This window comes from Podospora anserina, chromosome 1, assembly GCF_000226545.1.
Source record: "Podospora anserina S mat+ genomic DNA chromosome 1, supercontig 3".
In the NCBI taxonomy this organism is placed as follows: Eukaryota; Fungi; Ascomycota; class Sordariomycetes; order Sordariales; family Podosporaceae; genus Podospora; species Podospora anserina.
Genome location: NW_001914845.1, coordinates 350,268 through 371,616, shown reverse-complemented (window position 1 = coordinate 371,616; position 21,349 = coordinate 350,268). Strand labels below are relative to the sequence as shown.

The following is a 21,349-nucleotide window of genomic DNA, read 5'->3' as shown; positions in this document are numbered from 1 at the left end:
ATGCCCGACGATTCCATACGCCCTCTGATAACTGCCCGCTCCATCTCACCTGCTCCGACATTTCCAACTCGCGATACATTCGATACTATGGATCTCGCCGGCGGTAACGTGGTGAGGAAGGGCAAGCTTTCTTGGGTTGTTGCGCTGTCCTACGCTATCGACTGGATCATTCTCATCGCCGTTGGCGTCGTTGGATACATTTTAGGTCATATTACACCAAACAAGCGGCCGTTCGCGCTCGACGACCGCAATATTTCGTATGTTTTTAGGTCCCCTCCTCCCGCAATTGATGTCAGAGCCGCTGAAGCTGACGTTTCACCATTTTTTCACTCTAGATTTCCCTATGCCGAACAAGAAACAGTGCCAGTATGGCTCGCGGTTGTCATCAGCGTCATGTGCCCGATTGTCATCATCGCCGTCATCTGCCTCGTTTTCGTGCCCGGTTCCACCGTCCCCCGAGGAACACCCAAGTCGTTAATATGGCAGCGCAAGCTCTGGGAGCTGCACCAAGGCTGGTTGGGTTTGGCTCTATCTGTTATGGCAGCTTGGATCATCACCAATGGCATGAAGAACTTGTTCGGAAAGCCGCGTCCGGATCTTCTTGACCGGTGCCAGCCAGACATGGAGAACCTCAAGGATTATATCATTGGCGGGCTGCTCAGATTGAATAGCTCATTGACTCCAGGCCACATCCTCGGTCCTGGCACCCTCGTGAGCCCCAACATTTGCACGAATCCAGACAAGGCTGTGTTGGACGATGGCTTTAGGAGCTACCCTAGCGGCCATTCTAGTTCAGCCTCAGCTGGTATGTAAACTCTTTCACAATGTCAAGGCAGTATCCAAACTAACAATCCTCCAGGTCTCGTTTACCTCTCCCTTTTCATTGCGAGCAAGTTCGCGATAACAATCCCGTTCTTCTCCACTTCAGGCTCGTCGGCCGATCACGAAACCACCGCCGCCGCCTTCCCCTCCAGAACCCGCATTCCCAGCGTCAAGGTCAGCGGTCCGGATTCGTATGAGCTTTCCAACCGCAGCCCCTCAGCCCTCACCAACTCCATCGAAGACCCGGCCCTCTTATCCAAAGGCGTGACGGCAACGAACCGAAAGATAGCAGCAGTCCGCCGTCAGGCCGCGGCGCCACCTCTGTATCTCCTCCTGGTAGCCATCATCCCCTTCTTCGCATCAGTCTACATTGCCGGCTCCCGCTGGTGGGATTTCAGGCACCACGCCTTCGACATCCTCTTTGGCTACCTCATCGGCCTCGTCGGCGCCATCTTCGCCTTTAGGTATTACCACCTCCCCATCTCGCGCGGTGCGGGCTGGGCATGGGGACCCCGCAGCCACGACAAGGCCTTTTGGGCTGGTGTGGGAAGCTACAGCTATGCCACGAGCCGCACGCGCGGCACGTACCGCTCGGGCGACGAGGAGGAGGCCCTGGGCGCGCCTATCGAGCCGTACGGACGGGGAAGCGGCATGAGCAGTGTCGCTCCTGTGGCGCCGAGAAAGGGCGGGTCGCAAGGGATGGACGCGAGGGACGAGGATACGTCATATACCGGGGCTTCGGGGAACGATCACAGCCCTGAGCCACATGCGAGATGAACAACAATAATAACATGATTTGATCGTTGACTCGTTGACGCTTTGTTTCATGTCGTCATTTGGCGGAGGTAGGTGGGTTTCTGGATACACACATGTTATTGGAATGACACAAACGACTGGGCTGAACATGGGACTGGACTTTTAGGGCGGGCTGGTTTAGGGAGGGGCTGTTTTTTCTCTTTTTTCCTTTCCTTTTCCCCGAAAGGCAGGCCGGTTGATTGATTTGGAAAAGGGGCGAGGCGAGTGAAGAAGGGGGTGAGGTCGTTTTCTTTCCGACAGGGATTTATTGACTCGATCAGCGTTTGGTCGCTTGGTACAACCTCTATTCTTTTGTCGACTTTTTTTCATTTGGTAGTTTTGAACAATTCTTTGTAACGGGCGTTGGGGGCAAGCCATTTTCTTTAGGTGTGTATCAAAAAGACAGGTATCACAGGCCTTTTTTTTTATCTTTTTGGGTCCGTTGGCTGGGCAGAATCACATCTGTTTTTACAATCGATTAATCTGTGTGGACCACATGCTATGTGTGATATCACTTGAAAGAAGCTGAGCATATGGACAAGGCGCTGAACCATGAAGAAGGGTCGGTATGAGTCTCATTACATACAGACAGCCTGGTAAGAAGTACTCATCCAGGTCAATGTACAGCTACTTCATCAGTCCTAACACCGATCCCCACACCCATCCAATTAACCCCCTCCTCCCCCTCCCTCCGCAAGCCAAGCCCCCTTTCTCACAGTGAACGCCAGAGTGTAGATGCTGCCAACCAAAGCCCAGTAAAAGTTCCATGTGTTGTGCGTGTGGTATTGTGTTGTTAGAATGCTGTGACAAGTGACCGCTCCTTCAACAGTGCGTTGCAGCGGAAAAACCCCATCAAGACCAAAATGGAAAAAAGACGCTGAATAAAAAGCCCCAAGAAAAAAGCCCAGAACCACTACCAGAAAAAAATGCATGATCCGTTCAAATGTAAACCAAACACCACCACTTCCTAACCCACAGAACCCATCTACACATCGTGCCCCCACCTGGGATCGCCACCCTCACATACGTTCATCCAGTCTCGATTCACTGCAGTGTAGCGACCTCTCCAGCACCCCGGTATTGCACCACCGCCGCAGGGTTGTGATCCATAGCATCCTCCATCATCTCCTCCTCTTCGTCCTCCTCCTCTTCGTCCTCATCGTCGTCCTCCCCGTCCACCTTGGCAAAGCCGCTGTCAACCTCCATCTTCCGCAACCTCCTCCTCATCTCCCCCCTCTCCTTGTTCTGCCACCTCACCAGGGCAGCCGCGGCGTGCACCTTGAATCCGTAGACGCGGGGAACGTACCGCTCTGTGGTCTTGGGGGGCACCAGAGCGGGATAGACCTGGAAGAGGATGTTGTGGAATGAGGTCCCAAAATAGGCCCCGTCAATGGCCGAGTGGCGGGTTGATTTGGGGTTGTAGATGTCCTCGCAACGGGCGCAGTAGAGCTTGACAGCCTTTTGGTTGGCCACGTCCGAGAGGCCCATCGGGAGGAGGGGGTGGGAATGGCACATCACGCGGGGGCATTTTCCAAAGTCGCATTTCTTGTACTTCTCCAGCTGTTTTGGTGGGTGATTCATATCAAATTAGCTCTCCAAAATATGACAAGGAACAAAGGCTTGAAGGGATGCGAAATCAAACAAAACATACCATCTTTGCCAGGCCGCGCGTAGTGACGATATACCGAGCGTGAATAAGTCCATACAAATGCCTCGCCGACTTTTCTATGGTCTCGCGCATCTCATCGTCGCAGTCGAGGTCGAACACGTCCGTGATCAGGTCGAGCGCGTATTGGTAGTACTGAACCTCGGTGTTCAGTCCCGTCAGGTTGAAGCGGTCTGTCAGGTAGTCTTCATCGATTTCGCAATAGTATTCGTTGCCGCGCGACGAGATGAACTGTTGCGATGTGCGTCTGTTAGCTGGCATGGTGTTTTTTTTTTCGTTGCTAACGAAGTGTATAAGGGGGAGGAAAAGGGGGGGGGAGGGGGGAAATATATGGCATACCCAATCCCTCCAGTAACTGGTGTAGTCACTGTCTGAGTCGCTTACAAAATCATCCATGCCGGCCATGTTTGTCGCGCGCGCAGAAAGGGGCCTATGGTCGAAAGGATGATTTGTCTGTCTGGGGGTTCGTTCGGGCAACACCCTAAACCGGCGGCTTGCTGGATGGGGGACGGGACGGGAGAGGGGTCGACGGGAGGAGCTTGGGTGAGAGCGGTCTGGGTTGGCGGACGCGTTGTACGTGACAGCGGGCTGAAATAACACTGCTGAGCGCCGATGATTCGTGTGCGATGCGGCTCTTCGATGGTATGTTGGCCAAATCTTTGGCTGACTTGGACTGGCCTTTAGGTTGGATTGATGGCCTGTGGTGGGGGACTTTTGCGCACTGTGGTGAAGAGGGTCCCAAAGCGAGGGGCAGGGACCTGGCATTATTTCTGCCGATGTACACCGCCTCCCCTATCAACATGACCCCCACGTAGTCTTCATGTGCAAGTCAACGACAATATATTGCAGCAGAAAATCAAGACATGATTGTTGTGTCAATTGAAGCAATGCAGTTCAGTCACTGATCCAGCCACATCACCAATATATTCTAGCACACAATCCGAAGCCAAACCATCAGACATCACCCCCCTGGAATCTCGCCTGAAATGCCTTGATCAGATCTCCCATCGACTTCTCATAGAGCTCCGGTTTACTCGTCGTATTCTTGACATACTCATTCTGCTCCAGCGCATCAACCCACTTCTTCCACCTCATCTCCAACAGAGGTTGCGTCCATCCCGGCAGTTGGTGAAGAAGGTAAGGCAAACGGATCGCGAAAGGGGCGAGGTGAATGTCGACAAGACTGAAGTGGTCACCCAAGAAGAACGGTCCGTTTTCTTCGGCGTGTTGGACCAGCTCGGCGATATCTCGCTCCAGCTTTTCCGCCGCTTGTCTCTTGGGTTCCTCTTCAGTAGCCGATACGAGGAGGTAAAATGATGGAACTATTCTTGAGTTTATCTGTTCACGCGATTAGTCCTGTTTCAAAAAAGAGATGATGAAGTGGATGTCGACATGGCCTTCTTACAAATTCTATCCACAGCCGACAATTTGCTTTCAATCTTGCATCAGTAGGCAGCAATACTAAATTTCCATGGCCTGAATCTACGAGCTTTTTCAACTAACTTGTCAGCATCGAAGGCGTATCACGACGAAGCATCAACGCCCAGGTGGGCACAACACCTACATATTCAAGAATGACTGTGCTTTCTGCGCAAGCCCAGTCACCTTGTCGAATGGCGGGCACCAGGCCTCTCGGATTCGCTTCGAGCAGCAGGGTAGGCTTCGGCTTTTGCAGAGGGTAGATCTCGCAATATTGATAGTCAAACCCTTTGGCTTCCAGAGCAATCCAGACTCGTTGCGAAAAGGGGCTAATCGGCTGCCGTTAGCAGTGAGAGCTGAAGAGGGCCGAACGGCATTGCTCGCCTACCAGAAACAGGATGCGTAAAACTTGATCACGCCTTCTTTGGCATGCTTCTTTGCGGTCTCGGCGGCAAGCCCCGTTGCCTTCCAAGGTGATAATGACGACGGCTTTGGTGGGCGTTTCACATCCTTCTGTCGTTTCGACCGCTTCCGTTCCATCTCCTGCTCGGCCAACTCTCGATGTCTTGTGCTCTTCTTGATTTGATCACTCCTTGCCAAGTCATGTTTGTGCTCTGCAGGTTTGCCGTCGCCAATGCCGTTTGTGACACTTCCGTTGATGCGTTGAAAAGTGTACAAAACTTGGTCCTGATGTCGGATACGCGCAAGAGCCTGCCCAAGTTCCGGATTGTTCGTGGCGGCAGCTTCCAGTTCTGCAGTAGAGCCTGGCTCATACTTGGTGATTTTTATCTTGACATCGCACAAGCCAAGACCGCGAGCATTTCGTTTCCTCTTCTTCTTCAGGGGGTCATCTGACTTTTTGGTTCCCGAAGGGCGGCCCTTGAGACGACAGTCATAATACTTCGCTTCAAAGGGCTTGCTTTTGTACTGTTGCGTCGAGCGGTGGCTGTAAATGTTGTCGATCCAGGGGAAGTACGCCTCGTACCTTGAAGCCGTTGTGTTCCGTTGAGTATACCATATTCACACAAGACAAATGAAAGGCTCAGACTCACTCCTCGTTGTTCAGTAACACGATATCCTCCAGATCGAACAACTTTTGTCTCCATGCTTTGACCGCCGAGGACTCCTCTCTCAGCGGAGTGACGCCATGCCCATGGTGTGATGTTGGCTGAGCGGGTGAGTTCGGTGTCACTGCAGGTGAGCTCAAGCCGTCAAAAAGGCCAGGCGTAGTGGAAGACGCAGGTGTGTCGGTATGCCTCCCGACCTCCTGGCCTTGGCGCTGATGAGGCAGTTGCTTTCTCTGGTGTGTTTGTTGCTGTCGATGCTGGTGTGCTTCATGGGCCACGGTACTGATTTCAGCTCGACGGTTGTTATAGTTGCTGGCATACCCACTCAAGTCAGCGGGAAAGACAGGACTATTGCCCGGAAAACTATCAACTTGTGGCACACTTAGAGCAGGTAGGCCATGGGTCGAGTGAGAGTGTTGGATTTGTTGCGAATCCCCAGCTTCCCGGCCGCTGTGAAGGTGAAGTTGATGCTGCGGTCCGTGATGTGGGTGTAAGTGCAGTGGGGAGCGGCTTGAAGAACGGGGCCCAGCTTCAACGCCAGGCACATACAATGAATCCATGATCGGTTTTCGCAGACATAACTCGAGACGGAGCCTTGCGTGTGGATATACACAGGCTTCAACTTGCAGTGGTCATGATACTCTTCTTAACCAAGCTTAGTCCCCAGTGACGAATCACGAGTAGGCTACCACTCCTGGCATGCAGTTAGTCTGAAGAATCCCAACTGCGGTATGAGATATCGAGAACCGTGGAGGTCAGGGTGAAGGATGCCGGGCGTCGGCAGCGGCAAAGAGGAAGTCTGCTGAAAGCCGAAGGCCAGTCGAGGGGTTGCCTTGCCGTTGCACGGACCACACATATCAGCCTGGATGGGCTTGGCGCCCATGATCACAGTGCCTCGTTCCCGAACGAGAGGTGAGATTGGGGATGTTGGTATGCTGATTTATTATATCAGGCACCTATAGAGCGCCCAATTCGATGATGATAGTAAGGTAGCAAGTGCTGCTCCAAGAACCTAACTCTCTGTTGTTCTATATCCAACTTGGCGCAATCCTCAGCCATACTACTCCAACTGTTGTTATAGACACTACTATGAATAGTCGTCTCTGTTTTCCGACCGGGTGCCGCTGATAATGCTCCCCGCATCACTGGCTGATTGACCCTCCAGCTCTGAATCGCTCCCTCCAATACGTCTCGAAGCATCGCTTATCGGCCTGAATACACCACTCGAGGGTATCTCTAGTCTCGCCATAAGCCCGTTCCCTGCCACCACCCCCCTATCCGGTCGTCCCCGTGTTGGGATGTTTACCATTTCCATAGCTTCTCGAAGCGTATCTCCAGTCTCATCAAGCGCGGCCAAAAAGCGCGCGAGCTCCTTGCATAGCTCCCAATCCTCTTCGAGCATCGCTCGACTCAACAGGCGCACACTCTGTTCGCTCGCAGTCGCCAACTCGTCGAATGTATGAAGAACCAGGAGGTACCCGCCCGCTGTCTTGAGGCTCCCACGCTGAAGGCTTTCTTCGAACAGCTCCTGGGGGGGGGGTAGATAGGCGAATAAGGTGCGCCAGGAGCGAAGTTCGGTTTTGCGTGTACATTGCACAACAATGTCGAGGTACTGCTTGAAGCATGACAGAAGAGACAGCACACGAGGCAGAATTGCATTCTCAGGTGCCGGAGGCGGATGCGCGTCCACTTCCTCGTCCAAGACATGATGCAGCAGCACCTCGAGAGCGTGCGCAAAATATTCAAGGTGCTCATGCTCCCGGGCAAGTTGTAACGCCTCTGTAGACTTATTCGCAACCAAATATGACCGGAGGATATCGGGTAGGAAAAGGTGTGTCTGCAGACAGTGTTAGTCGAAGGTGTCTGGATAAAATTTATCTGAGAAACCCTTACCCTGATACAAAAACGGAAGAATGAAAAATTGATATCACGGCGTTGAATCAGCTCTGATTCGACACCGAGGATGATCGCCTTTCCGAGAAGTGTCGAAAGTGGATAGAAGTCGACAGGTATAGAAATCATGGATGGTATGTCCCTTGACACTTCCCCCGATATCGCCTTCAGCACGGGATCCATATCCGCCCAGGCTTTGAGCTCGGTGCCATCAAAGATCCAGAGAGAATCCTGCAGACTTGGATCGGAGGGCCCGTTTTGAAGTTCGCCTGATCTCTGCGAGGCCACTTCCAAGAACGGCTGGTCCCTCATACTGGTATAATACTCGACATTGTGACGGATGACACGCATGTCGTATTTCAGGTTATTCTCTTGAACCGAAGGTCGCAACAACACCAGCTTCCCATCTACCAGAAACAAGACAGATGCGTGGGCAACATCCTGTGATGGATCACCCTCCAGCAGTTGTCGCTCCGGCAAAATCCAGCTCAGTCCTCTCACTCTTGCAGGTGATCTCACAATGCCGTGAAATGCGATATGGCCGACCTCTATCAGCCGAATCGAGCCTGATACGGGGGCAAAGATGTAGTGATATAACAGATTGTCGTATGTGTAGGCCAATAGTGAGTCTTCACCTGTGGGAGTGATGAGAACCACGGGTGCCGACATCTGTTGAACAAACAGAGCCGTACCGCTATCAAGGGCCGCCTCGCGAGAATATAGACGCAGCTCGAAAGACCTGTTGGCCTCGACAGCAGCTACCAGTATATTCTGGTACCAACACAGCCCTCCTCTTACTTGAAACTCGTTTTCCAAGGCATCGTTGGCAAAAGTCTTCCACCGGCCACTGTTCACGCTGTAATGCGCCAGCCCTCTCCGGCCCGCAACAGCAACATACCGGCCATCAGCCGATATGGCCGTACACTTGATCGGCCATTGATTGAGCAGATAGGTAGATGGTATTCTGGCTGTGTGCCAGAGCGAAGGCTCAGCAGAGATGGATGTGAGGTCAGGCAAGTCATAGCCTCTGTAGACCATGACGCTCGCGGTGCTTTGGAGAACGGTGCGAAACAAGTTTGCAGGACTGTAGCAGCCAGTAACTGCGCTTCGTGCCATTTCCAAAAGCCAAATTGCATCGTGGTTCTTGTTGGTCAAGAGCAGCTCACAAGCGCCACCGACCCAAGCAGCATCCAGGACTCCAGAGAGCCACTCCTCTCCGTTTGTCGAAGCAATCAAATGATCAGCATGAAAGCTGCTGCTGAGTGGCTTTCCGTATACGCTCCACGTGGCCCATCCCTTCTCGTACCCGGCAAACAAGCAGTAGCCATCTGGTGAGTAGCTCAGCGTGGTAAGCTTTCCCGATGCACCAGGAGAGACAGGAACACTGTGGGTATGGGAAGATGGGATGTTTCCAGAATAATCGCGAGCCGAATACACGCGGACAGTGCCATCTGCGCAACTAACGGCGATTAATGAGAACCGAGCATTGATCACGCACCGTACAGCATGATGCTGCTCAGTGCTTGGTACATGAAAGCAATAACCCTTGAATAACTTCTTGGGGTCTGGTGGTTCGTCAGACTCGCTCGACTTCTGATTTGGATTCAGCCGCTGGACCGCATATGCCTTTCCATCACTCGTTATCCAGGTCGAAAGATTCATAGGCCTGTCGTGCGTCATCTCTTTGACTGTGACCTTTTTCTCCAGCCAAGCCATTCTGCTCAGTAATTCCGTGGTGGTCTGGCTGCCCGAGCTGTCGGGTGACCAGCGTATGCACTGTACAGCGGCAGGCTTGCGCGTAGCCACCACCAACTCATCATCCAACGCCAAAGCGCTCTCGATCCCAGCATCCACCTTAATCACCATCCGGAAGCGAATGCTCACATCTCGCACGCCGGCCCCTTCACCTGGGCCCCACAGTATCTGATCTGGGGCAGTGTGTCCAGGATCCCCAGCGTGGCTTTGGCGTCTGCGCTGAACATTGGTATGGCTTGCAAAATGCGGTTTGTATACTCGGGACTCGGCATCTGTGGCCAGGGAATAGGTTATCAGATATCCCAGGCTTGTATGTACAACAAATATGGCAGAGTCGGGTCGCAAAAGCAAGTTGATGTTCGTTCCATAAGATTCGAGAGAGGCTTCTGATCGCACGACCACGGCAAGGACGACAGTAGGCTAGTAATACGGTGTCAGTACCTCAGCGCAAGGCGCATATCAAGCTTCAGAAGGAGACAGCTGTTCCCACCTTGGTCTGCCACACCGTCATGGAGGTGGGTGTGATGGTAGCGAAGAGGTGACCGGACCGAGCCACGCGCAAAGCAACAACGGGTTCGTGAAGGGGAATGCCAGGGAGTTCTGGTCCTGGAGAATGCTCAGGGGTTCCGTCTTCTGGATAGTCATGCTCGACAGATTTGATGCCCGGCGTCATTGGCGTCATGGGGGTGGGAGGTGGAAGCAGCCCATCCTGGCTCGTTGACGGGTTGGGCGATAACAGAGACGAATTCTGGTCAGGTCTTTGTCCCGAGGCTCCTGCGCTGGGAGTGGGAGGCGGCAAGCCATCGTGAGACACAGAGCTGGGAAGGGCGCCGGGCTGGCGAACGGTGTTGGTCGCATATATTCGCGGGGTTCCAAGCGGCCAGTACATGGCTGCTTCACGGCGGCTTCATGCGCATCCACTGACCACGACCTCGGTATCCTTGGACCCAGCGCGTCGACGTCAATTCATGACGGGATGGAATCGAATTAGTCAAGAGGCGTTACCGACGACTGCATCAAAAGCCCCGGCCAACGGTTTGTCCAAAAGCAAGACGGACAATGCAGGACAAGACCATCCGATTTGGTTGAAAGGAGGTTGACAGGTGTGATCTGGTCCAGATGTCCGCTACTGTAGGCCCCACTTGTATTGTGTCCAAGTGGGGTCCATCCTAGACAACTGATACTTGTTGAACTGCTAGTGAGAGACACCATAACAACCTCTCTCCTCCAGCAGATATACCGCCCAACACCATGCTGATGGTGTTCCGTATATGCTGAGCACATTTTCGGCTCCAGGAAACTATATCCTGTCTCTCTCTAAGATCTCGCTTTCTTATTCCCTGCTGCATTATATGGTTGTAGCGTGGGTCCCTTGTCTGGTAGATATCTCCCGTGCTAACGTTTCTCATTCACCCCAATTCAGACTTCGATCTTTTCTTTCTTTACTGTTCTTCAGTGACCTCTGGCGATGTAGTCTTTGTTTTCCACTTGCGTAACCTTGGAAGCTCCACAGCAATGAATGACTACATGAGCCCACATATGCAAAACACAGGTCAATGTGTAGTTGGGTGGTCCGTAGCCTGTATTTTAGGGACTACCCGCTGCTTACAGTGACCAGAGTCGCTACGTGTCCCAAGAAGTGGGGCAACCCGGAACTTTGGGGTGCGGCTAAGATTCGGCAACTGCCGAGCTGATCTCCAACATCCACTCATTCGTCATTGCTACTTCGCGTCTCCTGTCACGCCTGGATTATCGATTTCATGTGAATATTGAGCAGGCGCATTAGAGTTGACCCGGCATTTAAAGCACTGCAGGACCAACCAACCCTACACGTCGCTTGACATTTCGTCCTTTCTCCGTCATCGCTCAGCGGAGACAGGGCCATTCTCTCACTAATACGTCGTCGCCAATATTTTGATATCTTTGAAGATGCCACCTCCAGTTCGCAATAGACAGAGCCTATCCAAGGACAAGTTTGCGGGATACTTTGCACCACTGAAAAGTCAGACGTACCACGAATCCACCCAATCTAGAGGAGGCGGAGTTGGAAGGTTAGTTCTCTAATCTGAACGTCTTGTGGTAGGCATGGCTCATTCGAATCCAATTCCAGTATTCGCTCGATAGCTTGGAATCCCGTTGGAAGCCTTGTCGCAACTGGTTCGGCTGACAGAACCCTTCGTGTTTGTAAGCGATTCAGATATCACCTAGCCACCACCAGTCAAAGCTCACAAGCATGCTAGGGAATCCTGAAAAGCCCAATGCGCGGTTCTCGACCGATTTAAAGGGTCATGCTGCAGGCATTGAGAAAGTGGCCTTCAATCCCGTCAAGGATGCAGAACTTTGCAGTCTCAGCAAGGACGGTGTTGCCAAGTTCTGGGATGTAAGAACGAAAGCCTGTGTGAACGAGGTCAAGGACCTTGGAGATGCACACGCCCTCGCCTGGGCCCCTGATGGGTCCTCACTTCTTGTAGGAAACAGGGTGAGTTTACCAAATGACTTGTCACTGCAGCATGGACGACTGACTTGGCTTGAACGTAAACAGAGTGGCGGGCTTTTCCGAATCTCGCCAACCGAGTCCGCCATTCTTTCATCTCATCCACAGCCCGTTGAGGCGTACCAGATGTCCTTTTGTTGGTCGGGCAAGAAAGTATTTCTCCCGACAAGGGAAGGAAGTATCCGCATCTTGTCTTATCCTGAGCTGGAGCCGATTCTGCACGTCAACCATGCCGTCAAGCCTGGCGAGTCAGATGAGTTTATTCTCAAGGGCCACACAGCCCCATGCCTGACGACCGAACTGTCACCCACCGGAAAGTACCTTGCAACAGGAGGGGGGGACGCAATTATGTCTCTATTTGAGACCCAAGACTGGATCTGCAAGCGTACGAATACACGCATTGTCGGGCCAGTGAAGAGCATCAGTATGACAACAAACCCCCCATCATGGCCTGTACATTCATGCTAATCTGATTATAGGCTTCACGTTCGATGGTCGATATGTCGTCGGTGCCTGTGAAGACAGTATGGCAGTCTGTCACCTTTCTAAAATAGAAAACCTGATGCTAATTCGATCTTACAGGCCCTGGTTTGGATGTCACCCATACAGAGACAGGGGAGCATATTCACACGTTCAAAACAGCTGGACCTTGTCATGCCTTAGCGTGGGCGCCAACTAGGTATTGTCTGGCCTATAGTGATCTGGGGATTCTACGCATCATTGGACTCGATGCGGATAGAAAATAAGGGGCAATGGGCTGCCAGACGACGGCACATAAATCAGCAGTGTGGTAAGCTGCCCCAGATTCAAGGCGAATGGTGCCCAGGCTTGTTGATACGTCTAGCCCCTTGCGTTCGCTCATTCCAACAATCGCCGGGGGAGGCTCGGCATGGAGACAAGCGAGCTTTCGGCCAGGTGTGGCCGTGACGGCAGGGCTATCAGCACGGTGCAAAATTACCCCGACTTGACGACCATTTTCAGGGACGGCTATGGGATCGCCATAGATCGAGGTGGCTGTGCGATGGGCCCTGTCTGGGAGATACTTTTGAAGGCAAAAATATATATGCTAATGACGGAAACCACGTGGAAGAGATGTAAGTCCAGGCGAGACGGGTCGTGAAACCACGGCCCATGGGAGGAAGTTGTACGTTGAAAACAGAGCTCATGTGGTACAGCTATCATGTATTGTTACGGACCACGCAGTATGGCAGGCCCCATACGCTAGCGAAATGCTTCCATCAATGAAGATAATGATTACAGCCTACTCTTTTACACTGACCTAGCAGTTGTGGACAGGAAAAGCCTTGTCCTCTTACCACTTTTTAAACTTCACAACCACAGCAACAAGGATTTTCTGAACTCCAGGGAATTAGTTAGCCAATCAGAGCGTCATCAGATAGAGGAAGATGCAGAGAAGGGTGTGGAACAGATAATCTGGCGGGCTGTGACTATTAATAATACTACCTACCATACAGGGGACAAAGGGATGCATCAGAGAGGCACAATTGGGTGCGTCTGACGCTTCACAACTCTCACAAATACAGAACACAAACTGTGAAAATAAACTGTGTATACAACAGACGGGAGGGTAGATAGGCTGGGAGAGATAAATGGGGCTGAAGCATAAATGTTTGCTCAAGTCGACCACCTAGGCCTGAATAGTACAAGGGCCCGTGATGTTTCTAAAAACGGTCTTCCATCGCAAGCCCGAGATGCAGGTGCTTGGCCGTTGGGATGATCGATTCGGCGGGGCCCGTTGAGCTGTGCTGGTAGCGCATCGTCAACGGGGCGGGCGGAAACCTGGAAGGAGGGGTCATCATCAAACGGTAACGTGGGGATGGCAAGCTCTATCAAAAGGATACCGTGTGCTGTTTCTCCATTGGTCTGTCGTCGCTGGATGTGGGACACGACTGCGGCGCTGTTGCCTTGCGCACCAAAGGGAAGAGGGTTCTGTACATTTGCTTCATTTGGCTGCCACTGCTAGCTTCGCATCGCATCCATTTCATTTGCATGGTTGTGGGACTTTCAAACGGCCTAGAGAGAACTATACCGTGACCCTCTCCCAGGGTTCCAATTCCGACCGTGTCACTTCAGTGTGATTAGAGACTGTCCGCGAATAGCACCTCGTAGGGCCGGACGGGGGCATCTGATACATTACATACTTCTCTCCTACCTACCCTTCATCTGCGCTCCATTAATTCCCTTACCGCTCTCTCTCACTTTCGACATCTCACAGCCCGAGTCAATCCTCGGTGTCCCTGGCTGCGTATTCCCCGTGTTGTTGCACGACTTGCTCAAGCACACCCCCTCGCCGCCAATTATTTACTAGCAAAGCCTCAAAAAAGCGGAACGTCGATCAGCTGAAAGTGCCAGGTCCCAAGGACGTGGACACGGCACCTTTGCCTTTTCCACCTTAATTACTTCCCCAACACCAACTCAACGAGTGCGCCGGACCTACCCCGTTCTGCCGCAACCCAGCTCTTCGTCTTCTATGATAACCCCTCCGAGCACCGGATCTCAGTTGCGCTGTCACCGGAAGCGCTTGTGCACAGTGGTACTAATAGGCGATTGAGAGATACACAGTCCGGAGAATTCACATTGAAAGCTCGCCTGGCCATACCATTGGAGCCCGCAGCCTGGGCAAAGGACCCCAACGACTTTATACTCTACCAATTCCCACTTTTGGTTGCAAAGCAACGTGTTACACTATGTCGTCCTCTTCTTCAACTACTCCTCCTGACACCATCATGTTGTCGGATCCCACTGCCGATATTGGAGACGCCGTCAATCGCATTGACGTACCAGCTGGAGGCAACTCAAGCGTCCCAAAGACGAAACGGCTGGCTTGTATGATATGCAGGAAAAGGAAGCTGAAGTGTGATGGCATCAAACCTAGCTGCAGCACCTGCTCCCGTCTCGGGCACGCCTGTCAGTATGATGAAGTCAGGAGAAAGAGCGGGCCCAAGAGAGGCTATGTGAAGGCGCTGGAAGAACGATTGAGTATGTAGTCTTGGTTTCGGCGAACCCGGCCGACTGTTATGTCTATGAGACATGTGCTAATTCATGCCATGCAGAACAAGTTGAGACCATGCTTAAGTCCCAGGAGGTCACGTCAACAAGTCCGGATGGAAGCAAAGCCATGCCCACATCTGTCGACAGCGGATCGAAGCAACAGCGCCCTATGAACCAACGAGCCGCTGCGACGGCAAACTTCAATGTCACAGATCCATCCATCGGGATCGCAAGCAGCCGGGACATGGATCGATGGCCATTCAACCCCGAGTCTCCGAACAGGGTCGACGAGTTCAACTTCAATAGTAACATGATGGGGATGAGCGCAGTCGATGGAAACTTCACGTGGGAGATGATTGGGCTGGGGCTGGAAGAGCCATTACCTCCCCAAGAGACCATCGATGAACTGTAAGCGAAGGCTGTATCCTGGTTATAGGAACCCTCCTCGCTAACGTTCTCCTAGTCACCAGATTTACTTTGAAAAGATTCACCCTTCAGTACCCATGATTCACAAATACCGGTATCTGGCTGCTATGAACCTGTAGGTGGCCATCATTAAGCCAAGATTCGACACACGGCTGACAACTTGACAGCGCCCCTGCACAACGCCCGCCTGTCTGCCTCCGGTATGCCATGTGGACATTGGCATGTTCTGTCACCGAAAAATATCAAAATCTCAAGGACCTTTTCTACCAGAGGGCACGAAAATATGTTGAAGCGGATTACATCAAGGGGTACGGTGAACACATGATCTCGGTAGCTCATGCGCAAACGCATGTCCTTCTTTCGTCGTATGAGTTCAAGTGGATGTACTTTCCTCGAGCGTGGATGAGCACAGGTTCAGCTGTCCGGCTGTGTCAGATGTGAGTGATGCCATGCATGATCGGGCTATGAGGTGTGCTAACAATGTACCAGGATTGGCCTCCACCGCCTGGATGGTGCTGGTCTGGATGTGAAGCAGTGCCTACCACCAGCTCGTGACTGGACAGAGCGGGAAGAAAGGAGGAGGACATTCTGGATGGTTTTCTGCCAAGATCGATATGCGAGTATCGGCACGGGGTGGCCTATGACTATTGACGAAAAGGACATCCTGACGAACCTCCCATCATCAGACGAAGCGTTCGAACATAGTCGCCCCGAACAAACGCCATCCCTCGCAAACGCCATGAGCCCTCAAGGTGCCGGGAAACTCACGGCTTTTGGCGGCATTGTTCTTTTGGCTTGTTTATTTGGTCGCAACCTCGTACACCTCCATCGTCCAGATGCAGACGAGCGCGACCACGACCTCAATGGCGACTTCTGGAAGAGACATCGTCAGCTGGACAACATTCTACTCAACACCTCTCTATGTCTGCCTTCCAAGCTCAAACTGCCAAACGGCTTGACGAACCCCAATATTGTCTTCATGAACATGTGCATACACACCTCCACCATTTGCCTTCACCAGGCTGCCATCTTCAAGGCAGACAAGAACAGGTTACCAAACTCGGTGAGCTCGGAAAGCAAAGTCCGTTGCATCACATCAGCCAACGAGATCGCAAGCATAATGAGAATGATATCTCATCTCGACTTGTCCGCGGTACGGCATTTCTTCAAGTTTTCCAAGGTTTTATCATTGCTGACGTCTGTCCAGATGAACCCCTTTATATCTTTCTGTCTTTACGTCTCAGCTCGGGTGTTTGTACAGTATCTCAAGAGCAGGCCCGACGACAGCCAAACCGCCGATTCGTTACGCTTCCTTCTTGCGGCCATGAGTGCCCTCAAGAAACGAAACCCTCTGACAGAATCCTTCCTGGTTCAGTTGGACGTGGATCTAGAAGCCCTTGGTGTGCGAATTCCAAAACTGAAGAGCGCTTTTCCACGAAGCACCGATAGTGTATGTCGCTTCCATCTACCTTGTTCAAGCATATAAATTTCTAACATCCTTTTGCAGCCGGGTCCGTCAAGGAATCCACATTCGAGCCAACTCAACCGCGTTCGCGAGGAAGCGACCAGGAATGGTGTACCCTACACCAACGAATGCCACTTCTTGAAGGGCATGGGCGACGACGGCAACCCAGCAAACGCACCTGATATCGTCGAAGCCGACTCCCCGAACCCAAACATCTCTGGATTCCCAGCGACAGAGCCAGCCAACCTCCCAACACGCGAACGCGCCCAGGCTCCCTATTTACCAGCACAGGGACTAATGCCACACAGCTATCCAGAATATGGTGCCCCAGAAATAGACCCAGGCAACAACGACATGTCCGGCACATCACCCAGCGGCGGGCAGTCAAGCCGACCAACGCCGAATTCGAGCACCGCATCCGAGACGCTTTCTAATCTGACGCCTGGGGGGAATACGTTCGAGACGACAAGTCCGCCTACATCGCTGAAGAATCTGATGAATATGCCGGGGACTACAACGCAGGGAGAGATGGGGGCGAATAATGCTGGTTTTAATTTCAACGACCCGCCTTTTGTGTTGGGCTCTGGGGTGTCGGAGTATCCTGTGCCGAGCGGATGGGGAGGGGCGGGGGACATGTCTGTGCAGGCGGGGATGACGCCGGGGACAGAGAGAATGCTGCAGTCGATGATGGCCGGGTCGATAGATGCTATGGATATGGGGTGGGATCCGAATACGTAGGTTGGGTCTTGGTTGCTATCTATTCATGAAAGAGGGTTATAAACTTGGTGTTCTGGAGGCTTCACTGTTGATACACATTACATGTTCAAGTCGATATCACGATATCACTCATGGGGATGGCAGCGATTCCAGCTGGTTGAATATATCTCTCGGCTTTTGATTTGAATATTATGATATATCCCAATTTGTAGACAGACTGTCATGAGAAATTGTAAATCACAAACAATCCTTGATTGATAGAAACGGGCTAGCAGTCCTGTCCATTATTGAGAGCTCTTGAGTTACAATACCTCTGTCGATATCACTCAATGAATGAACCACCATATCAAACTGCTCCCGCGAGCCACGTGTCAAGGCTTGTGTGGCCACTGTCATTAAGGCTGGCAACTCAATCAAGATTCTAGATCATGTTATGCTTGCTGGTGGTTCAGCTGAGGGGAATGCAGTGTCAAGTTGGACAAGCCATCGCAGCTGGCCGTACATAGTTGGTCACAAAAAGGGGTCTAAAAACAAGCCAGCTCAGTTACACTGCCACACACCATCATTACTACCCCGTCCGTCCATAATTAGTAGCATAAAGATAATCCCAAAAAGTGCCCTGAGCCCACAGTATCAACATTTCCCAGAACAAGTACGAAAATAGACACAAAAGCCCAAGCTGAGACCACCACATCCCCTGATTATTCTCCCCTCGCTCACCTAGCCGGCAACTCAATGGTGCCATTCACAACATTGACAACACCGCCACCTCGTTGAAAATGATTAGCGTTCCCTCCCCTGAGGGGATACTGCCCCCCTATCGCCCCCTCCATCACCGCTTCGTTCCCATCCGAGTGTTTCCTCCCCTTCCCAACCCGAAACCGAACCTTGTCCCTCATCACCGCCCACTTATTCCTCACCCCAAAAACCTGGCCCTCCGCAACCGCACCCGGATACCCCCCTCCCAATTCTTCCAGACTTTTTGTCTCTAGTCTCCTCTTCAGCTCCCCGTCTGGGGTGCTGTCATGGACGACCCGCTGCACATCAGGCAGATACGCCCATGAATAGAGCGCTCCCAAGGCCATAAAGGTTGCAAACAGCAAAAAGACAAGCCCTTGTCTCGTTGTGGATTTGTAGCCCGCGTTGATGCCGTACACGATGAGCACCGCGACGATGGAGCCGACCTTTCCTGCTGCGGCTGAAATTCCGTGACTTTTGGACACCATACTGTCAGATTTACCTACCCACTGGGTTGAAAGTGAAGTTGAAGAAAAACTTACCAAGTACACCGATAACACGTCGGGAAAATTTCGGCCGGGATGATAAAGGTAAGTGTATTCGCCCCTAAACCGGTCAGTCTCTCTCTCTCCCCCTCTGTCTCTCTGTCTCTCTGTCTGTCTGCCCCACAAATAGCTAAAAAAAAACATGGACGAAGAAGAAGGGGGACTCACCAAAATTAAACATGAAATGACAAATCGCCACGCACACCACCGTCCCCCAACTCCTCTTCGTGTGCGCCACCCCATAGTACAGTCCCCCCGTCACCAGGAACAACACCGTCAGCACCCCAAAGCTAGCCGTCAACCACTCCCTCCTCGGTATCCTGTTCGCAAACACGACAAAGCACGCGCTCCCCGCTATCGAAGCGAGGGACACAGTTAACAGATACTGCTTCGTCTGCTCGATCAACGTCTCATAGATAGTATTGCACGGCTTTGTGGCGTCCGTCTGCCAGGTGGGCAGCCCGCTCCCGGCAGCCCAGGATGGCACGGCTGACCCGGGTGTGTTCCAACATTCGAGATCAGCGGTGATGCTCACCGCGTCGGTGGTGGCCCAGAGGTCAGACAGCGTGCCGCGGTTGTCGAGCGAGAAGCCATAGAACGAAACGTCGAGGTAGAACCACGCCATGGAGGTTCCCAGGAGGTAGTACCAGTTCTTGTCGCGGATGAAAAAGTTGTAGAGGTCCGACATGGAGAACTGCAGAGAGGTGGCGGGTTCATCGGGCTCTGGCGGACTGGCGGGGAGGGTCAAGGTGCCACCCCCGTTGGCAATTGTCTGAACCGTGTGGCCGTTGGAAGAGGGGAAGCCGTTGCTGTTGTTCTCGTTCCCGGGGGCTCCGTAGACCCGTTGGGTGTCCCTGAAGGCGTTGCCGGGCTTGTTTTTTACTTCGAGGGTGTACAGCCCGCAATCGTACAGAAAGAAGCGGAAGATGATGGCCAAGATGGCGGGGACGGCGCCAGATCCGATAACTATACGCCAGATGCCATCGATTATTCTCTTGCACTCTTCTTCGTTGCGGGTATCGATTCCGCATTGCAGTTCGTGCAGCCTGTGGGCTCTGTTCTCGCCCAACAGGACGAACAATCCCACCAGCTGGGCTAGAGCCTGGCCGACCGGTTGCATGAGAAATACCGACGACAGCATTGTTGCTCTTGAGGAGGTGCTTGACCATTCTGATGTTATCACTGCCGACAAGGGGTATTCGGCACCGATGCCTGGGAACGAGGTTAGAAAGCAGGTGTGGTTCAGGGGGTGTCTGGGGCATCTTACCAATACCCATCACGAACCGCCACTACACACACACTTGCATTAGAGTTATTCAGCTTATCCAGAGCGACGGTTGCTTCAACTTACAAAAGTAAACAAAGCCAGAAACGAAATATCCCCATAACCTGTGCTCGTTGTGGCGACCCCTATAGTCGAGACGATCACGAGCACAAGCTCAATTCCGTACAATCTCGTCCTCCCATATTTATCGGCAAGATAGCCGAACAACAGTTGACCGACCACAGACCTAATTACAAGACATGTAAGCAAACGCGAGCGTGTTATCACACAGTCAAAATCATTTACCCAAGCAGCGTGAAAAAGTTGATGATCAACCCACACCATCTCTCATGAGGAAAGTACACAAACGACAGGGAGGCGAGAATGACATTGGTCGCGAAGAGGTTGTATCTAAATTGCCACAAAAAAATGTTAGAAAAATCGGCGGCGCGTCGTGGGTGAGAGATGAGCGAGTGTAAGACGCACGAATCAGTAAGAAAACCCGAAGCTGCCACCCCCCAGATCCGAAGATTCCACGAGTTCAAATCCAATTCATACCGAAGCTGCTGGCGATCCTGTGTGGGGGGAGAGTTGTTTACAGTTGTCAGCCCATGGTCATGTTCATGGCCCAAAACATACAGGAAAAAGTTCCCACCTGAAGGTCTTGTGGCGGCAGCCCTGAGCTGTCCTCACCCAGATACCCTCTGTTCCTCTTCCGTTCGGGATCGGGATACATACGGCCAGTCATCGGGACAAGTGTGCTCGAGGCTCAAGAACACTTTTTCTCGCCGCTAGTCGCTCATGGTGTTGAGAAAGCGATAAAGATGAGGGACTGGGGCAGCAGACAGCAAGCATCTGTCCATGATAAAAACTGAAGCTTGGCTAACATGGTCGTTTCAAAATCGGGATGGCGTCCCAGGTGTGTCAATTACTACCAGGCTTCTTCTAGCCTCAGACATAAGGGGGTACGTATTCCATCAACCCAGCCCAACCCGGAGGAGTGTGGGTGGTGATTAATTACTAACTGAGCAGGTGGGGAAGGGGAAGCTGAAGTGAACTGAGGCTTGGCCTCTTCCAGACCCCTGGACTCCTTCCGACCCCCAACTACAGCAACTGCAGAGGGAGAAAGGACTCTTCACCCCGCATGCTATGTAGGTGGCTTGACCAGGCTACAGTGTTGTTCAGAGGGATGGCTATCTACAGGTTCGGCGCCCGGTCTGGAAAGCCAGTTCTGCCGGTATTGTCGTTCGGTGTGAGGAAAGAACATGAGA

At 52.4% G+C, this 21,349-nt stretch overlaps 7 protein-coding genes across 7 annotated transcripts; 3 read left to right on the top strand and 4 right to left on the bottom strand.

The window, feature by feature from the left end:
• Positions 1–1,599, top strand: PODANS_1_13890 (uncharacterized protein; the record flags this gene model as incomplete). Its single annotated transcript, XM_001905057.1, has 3 exons — positions 1–257; positions 336–805; positions 860–1,599. 3 exons carry the CDS (start codon positions 1–3, stop codon positions 1,597–1,599), a joined length of 1,467 nt encoding a protein of 488 aa, XP_001905092.1.
• A 1,062-nt stretch (positions 1,600–2,661) lies between these two features.
• PODANS_1_13880 (uncharacterized protein) lies at positions 2,662–3,688 on the bottom strand (the record flags this gene model as incomplete). The annotated part of the gene is made up of 3 exons (XM_001905056.1): positions 2,662–3,177; positions 3,269–3,514; positions 3,623–3,688. 3 exons carry the CDS (start codon positions 3,686–3,688, stop codon positions 2,662–2,664), a joined length of 828 nt encoding a protein of 275 aa, XP_001905091.1.
• A 549-nt stretch (positions 3,689–4,237) lies between these two features.
• Positions 4,238–6,329, bottom strand: PODANS_1_13870 (uncharacterized protein; the record flags this gene model as incomplete). The annotated part of the gene is made up of 5 exons (XM_001905055.1): positions 4,238–4,621; positions 4,689–4,781; positions 4,848–5,039; positions 5,090–5,687; positions 5,755–6,329. The coding sequence occupies 5 exons, from the start codon at positions 6,327–6,329 to the stop codon at positions 4,238–4,240; spliced, it is 1,842 nt and encodes a 613-aa protein (XP_001905090.1).
• A 527-nt stretch (positions 6,330–6,856) lies between these two features.
• On the bottom strand, positions 6,857–10,306 carry PODANS_1_13850 (uncharacterized protein; the record flags this gene model as incomplete). Its single annotated transcript, XM_001905054.1, has 3 exons — positions 6,857–7,606; positions 7,663–9,837; positions 9,908–10,306. The coding sequence occupies 3 exons, from the start codon at positions 10,304–10,306 to the stop codon at positions 6,857–6,859; spliced, it is 3,324 nt and encodes a 1,107-aa protein (XP_001905089.1).
• Positions 10,307–11,346: 1,040 nt separating this feature from the next.
• On the top strand, positions 11,347–12,657 carry PODANS_1_13840 (uncharacterized protein; the record flags this gene model as incomplete). Its single annotated transcript, XM_001905053.1, has 5 exons — positions 11,347–11,426; positions 11,501–11,601; positions 11,703–12,335; positions 12,391–12,435; positions 12,494–12,657. 5 exons carry the CDS (start codon positions 11,347–11,349, stop codon positions 12,655–12,657), a joined length of 1,023 nt encoding a protein of 340 aa, XP_001905088.1.
• A 1,962-nt stretch (positions 12,658–14,619) lies between these two features.
• Positions 14,620–17,552, top strand: PODANS_1_13830 (uncharacterized protein; the record flags this gene model as incomplete). Its single annotated transcript, XM_001905052.1, has 6 exons — positions 14,620–14,911; positions 14,986–15,331; positions 15,387–15,464; positions 15,517–15,786; positions 15,839–16,799; positions 16,857–17,552. The coding sequence occupies 6 exons, from the start codon at positions 14,620–14,622 to the stop codon at positions 17,550–17,552; spliced, it is 2,643 nt and encodes an 880-aa protein (XP_001905087.1).
• Positions 17,553–18,247: 695 nt separating this feature from the next.
• On the bottom strand, positions 18,248–20,814 carry PODANS_1_13820 (uncharacterized protein; the record flags this gene model as incomplete). The annotated part of the gene is made up of 7 exons (XM_001905051.1): positions 18,248–18,758; positions 18,812–18,875; positions 18,983–20,026; positions 20,082–20,103; positions 20,166–20,325; positions 20,385–20,733; positions 20,772–20,814. The coding sequence occupies 7 exons, from the start codon at positions 20,812–20,814 to the stop codon at positions 18,248–18,250; spliced, it is 2,193 nt and encodes a 730-aa protein (XP_001905086.1).
• Between the last annotated feature and the right edge of the window lie 535 nt (positions 20,815–21,349).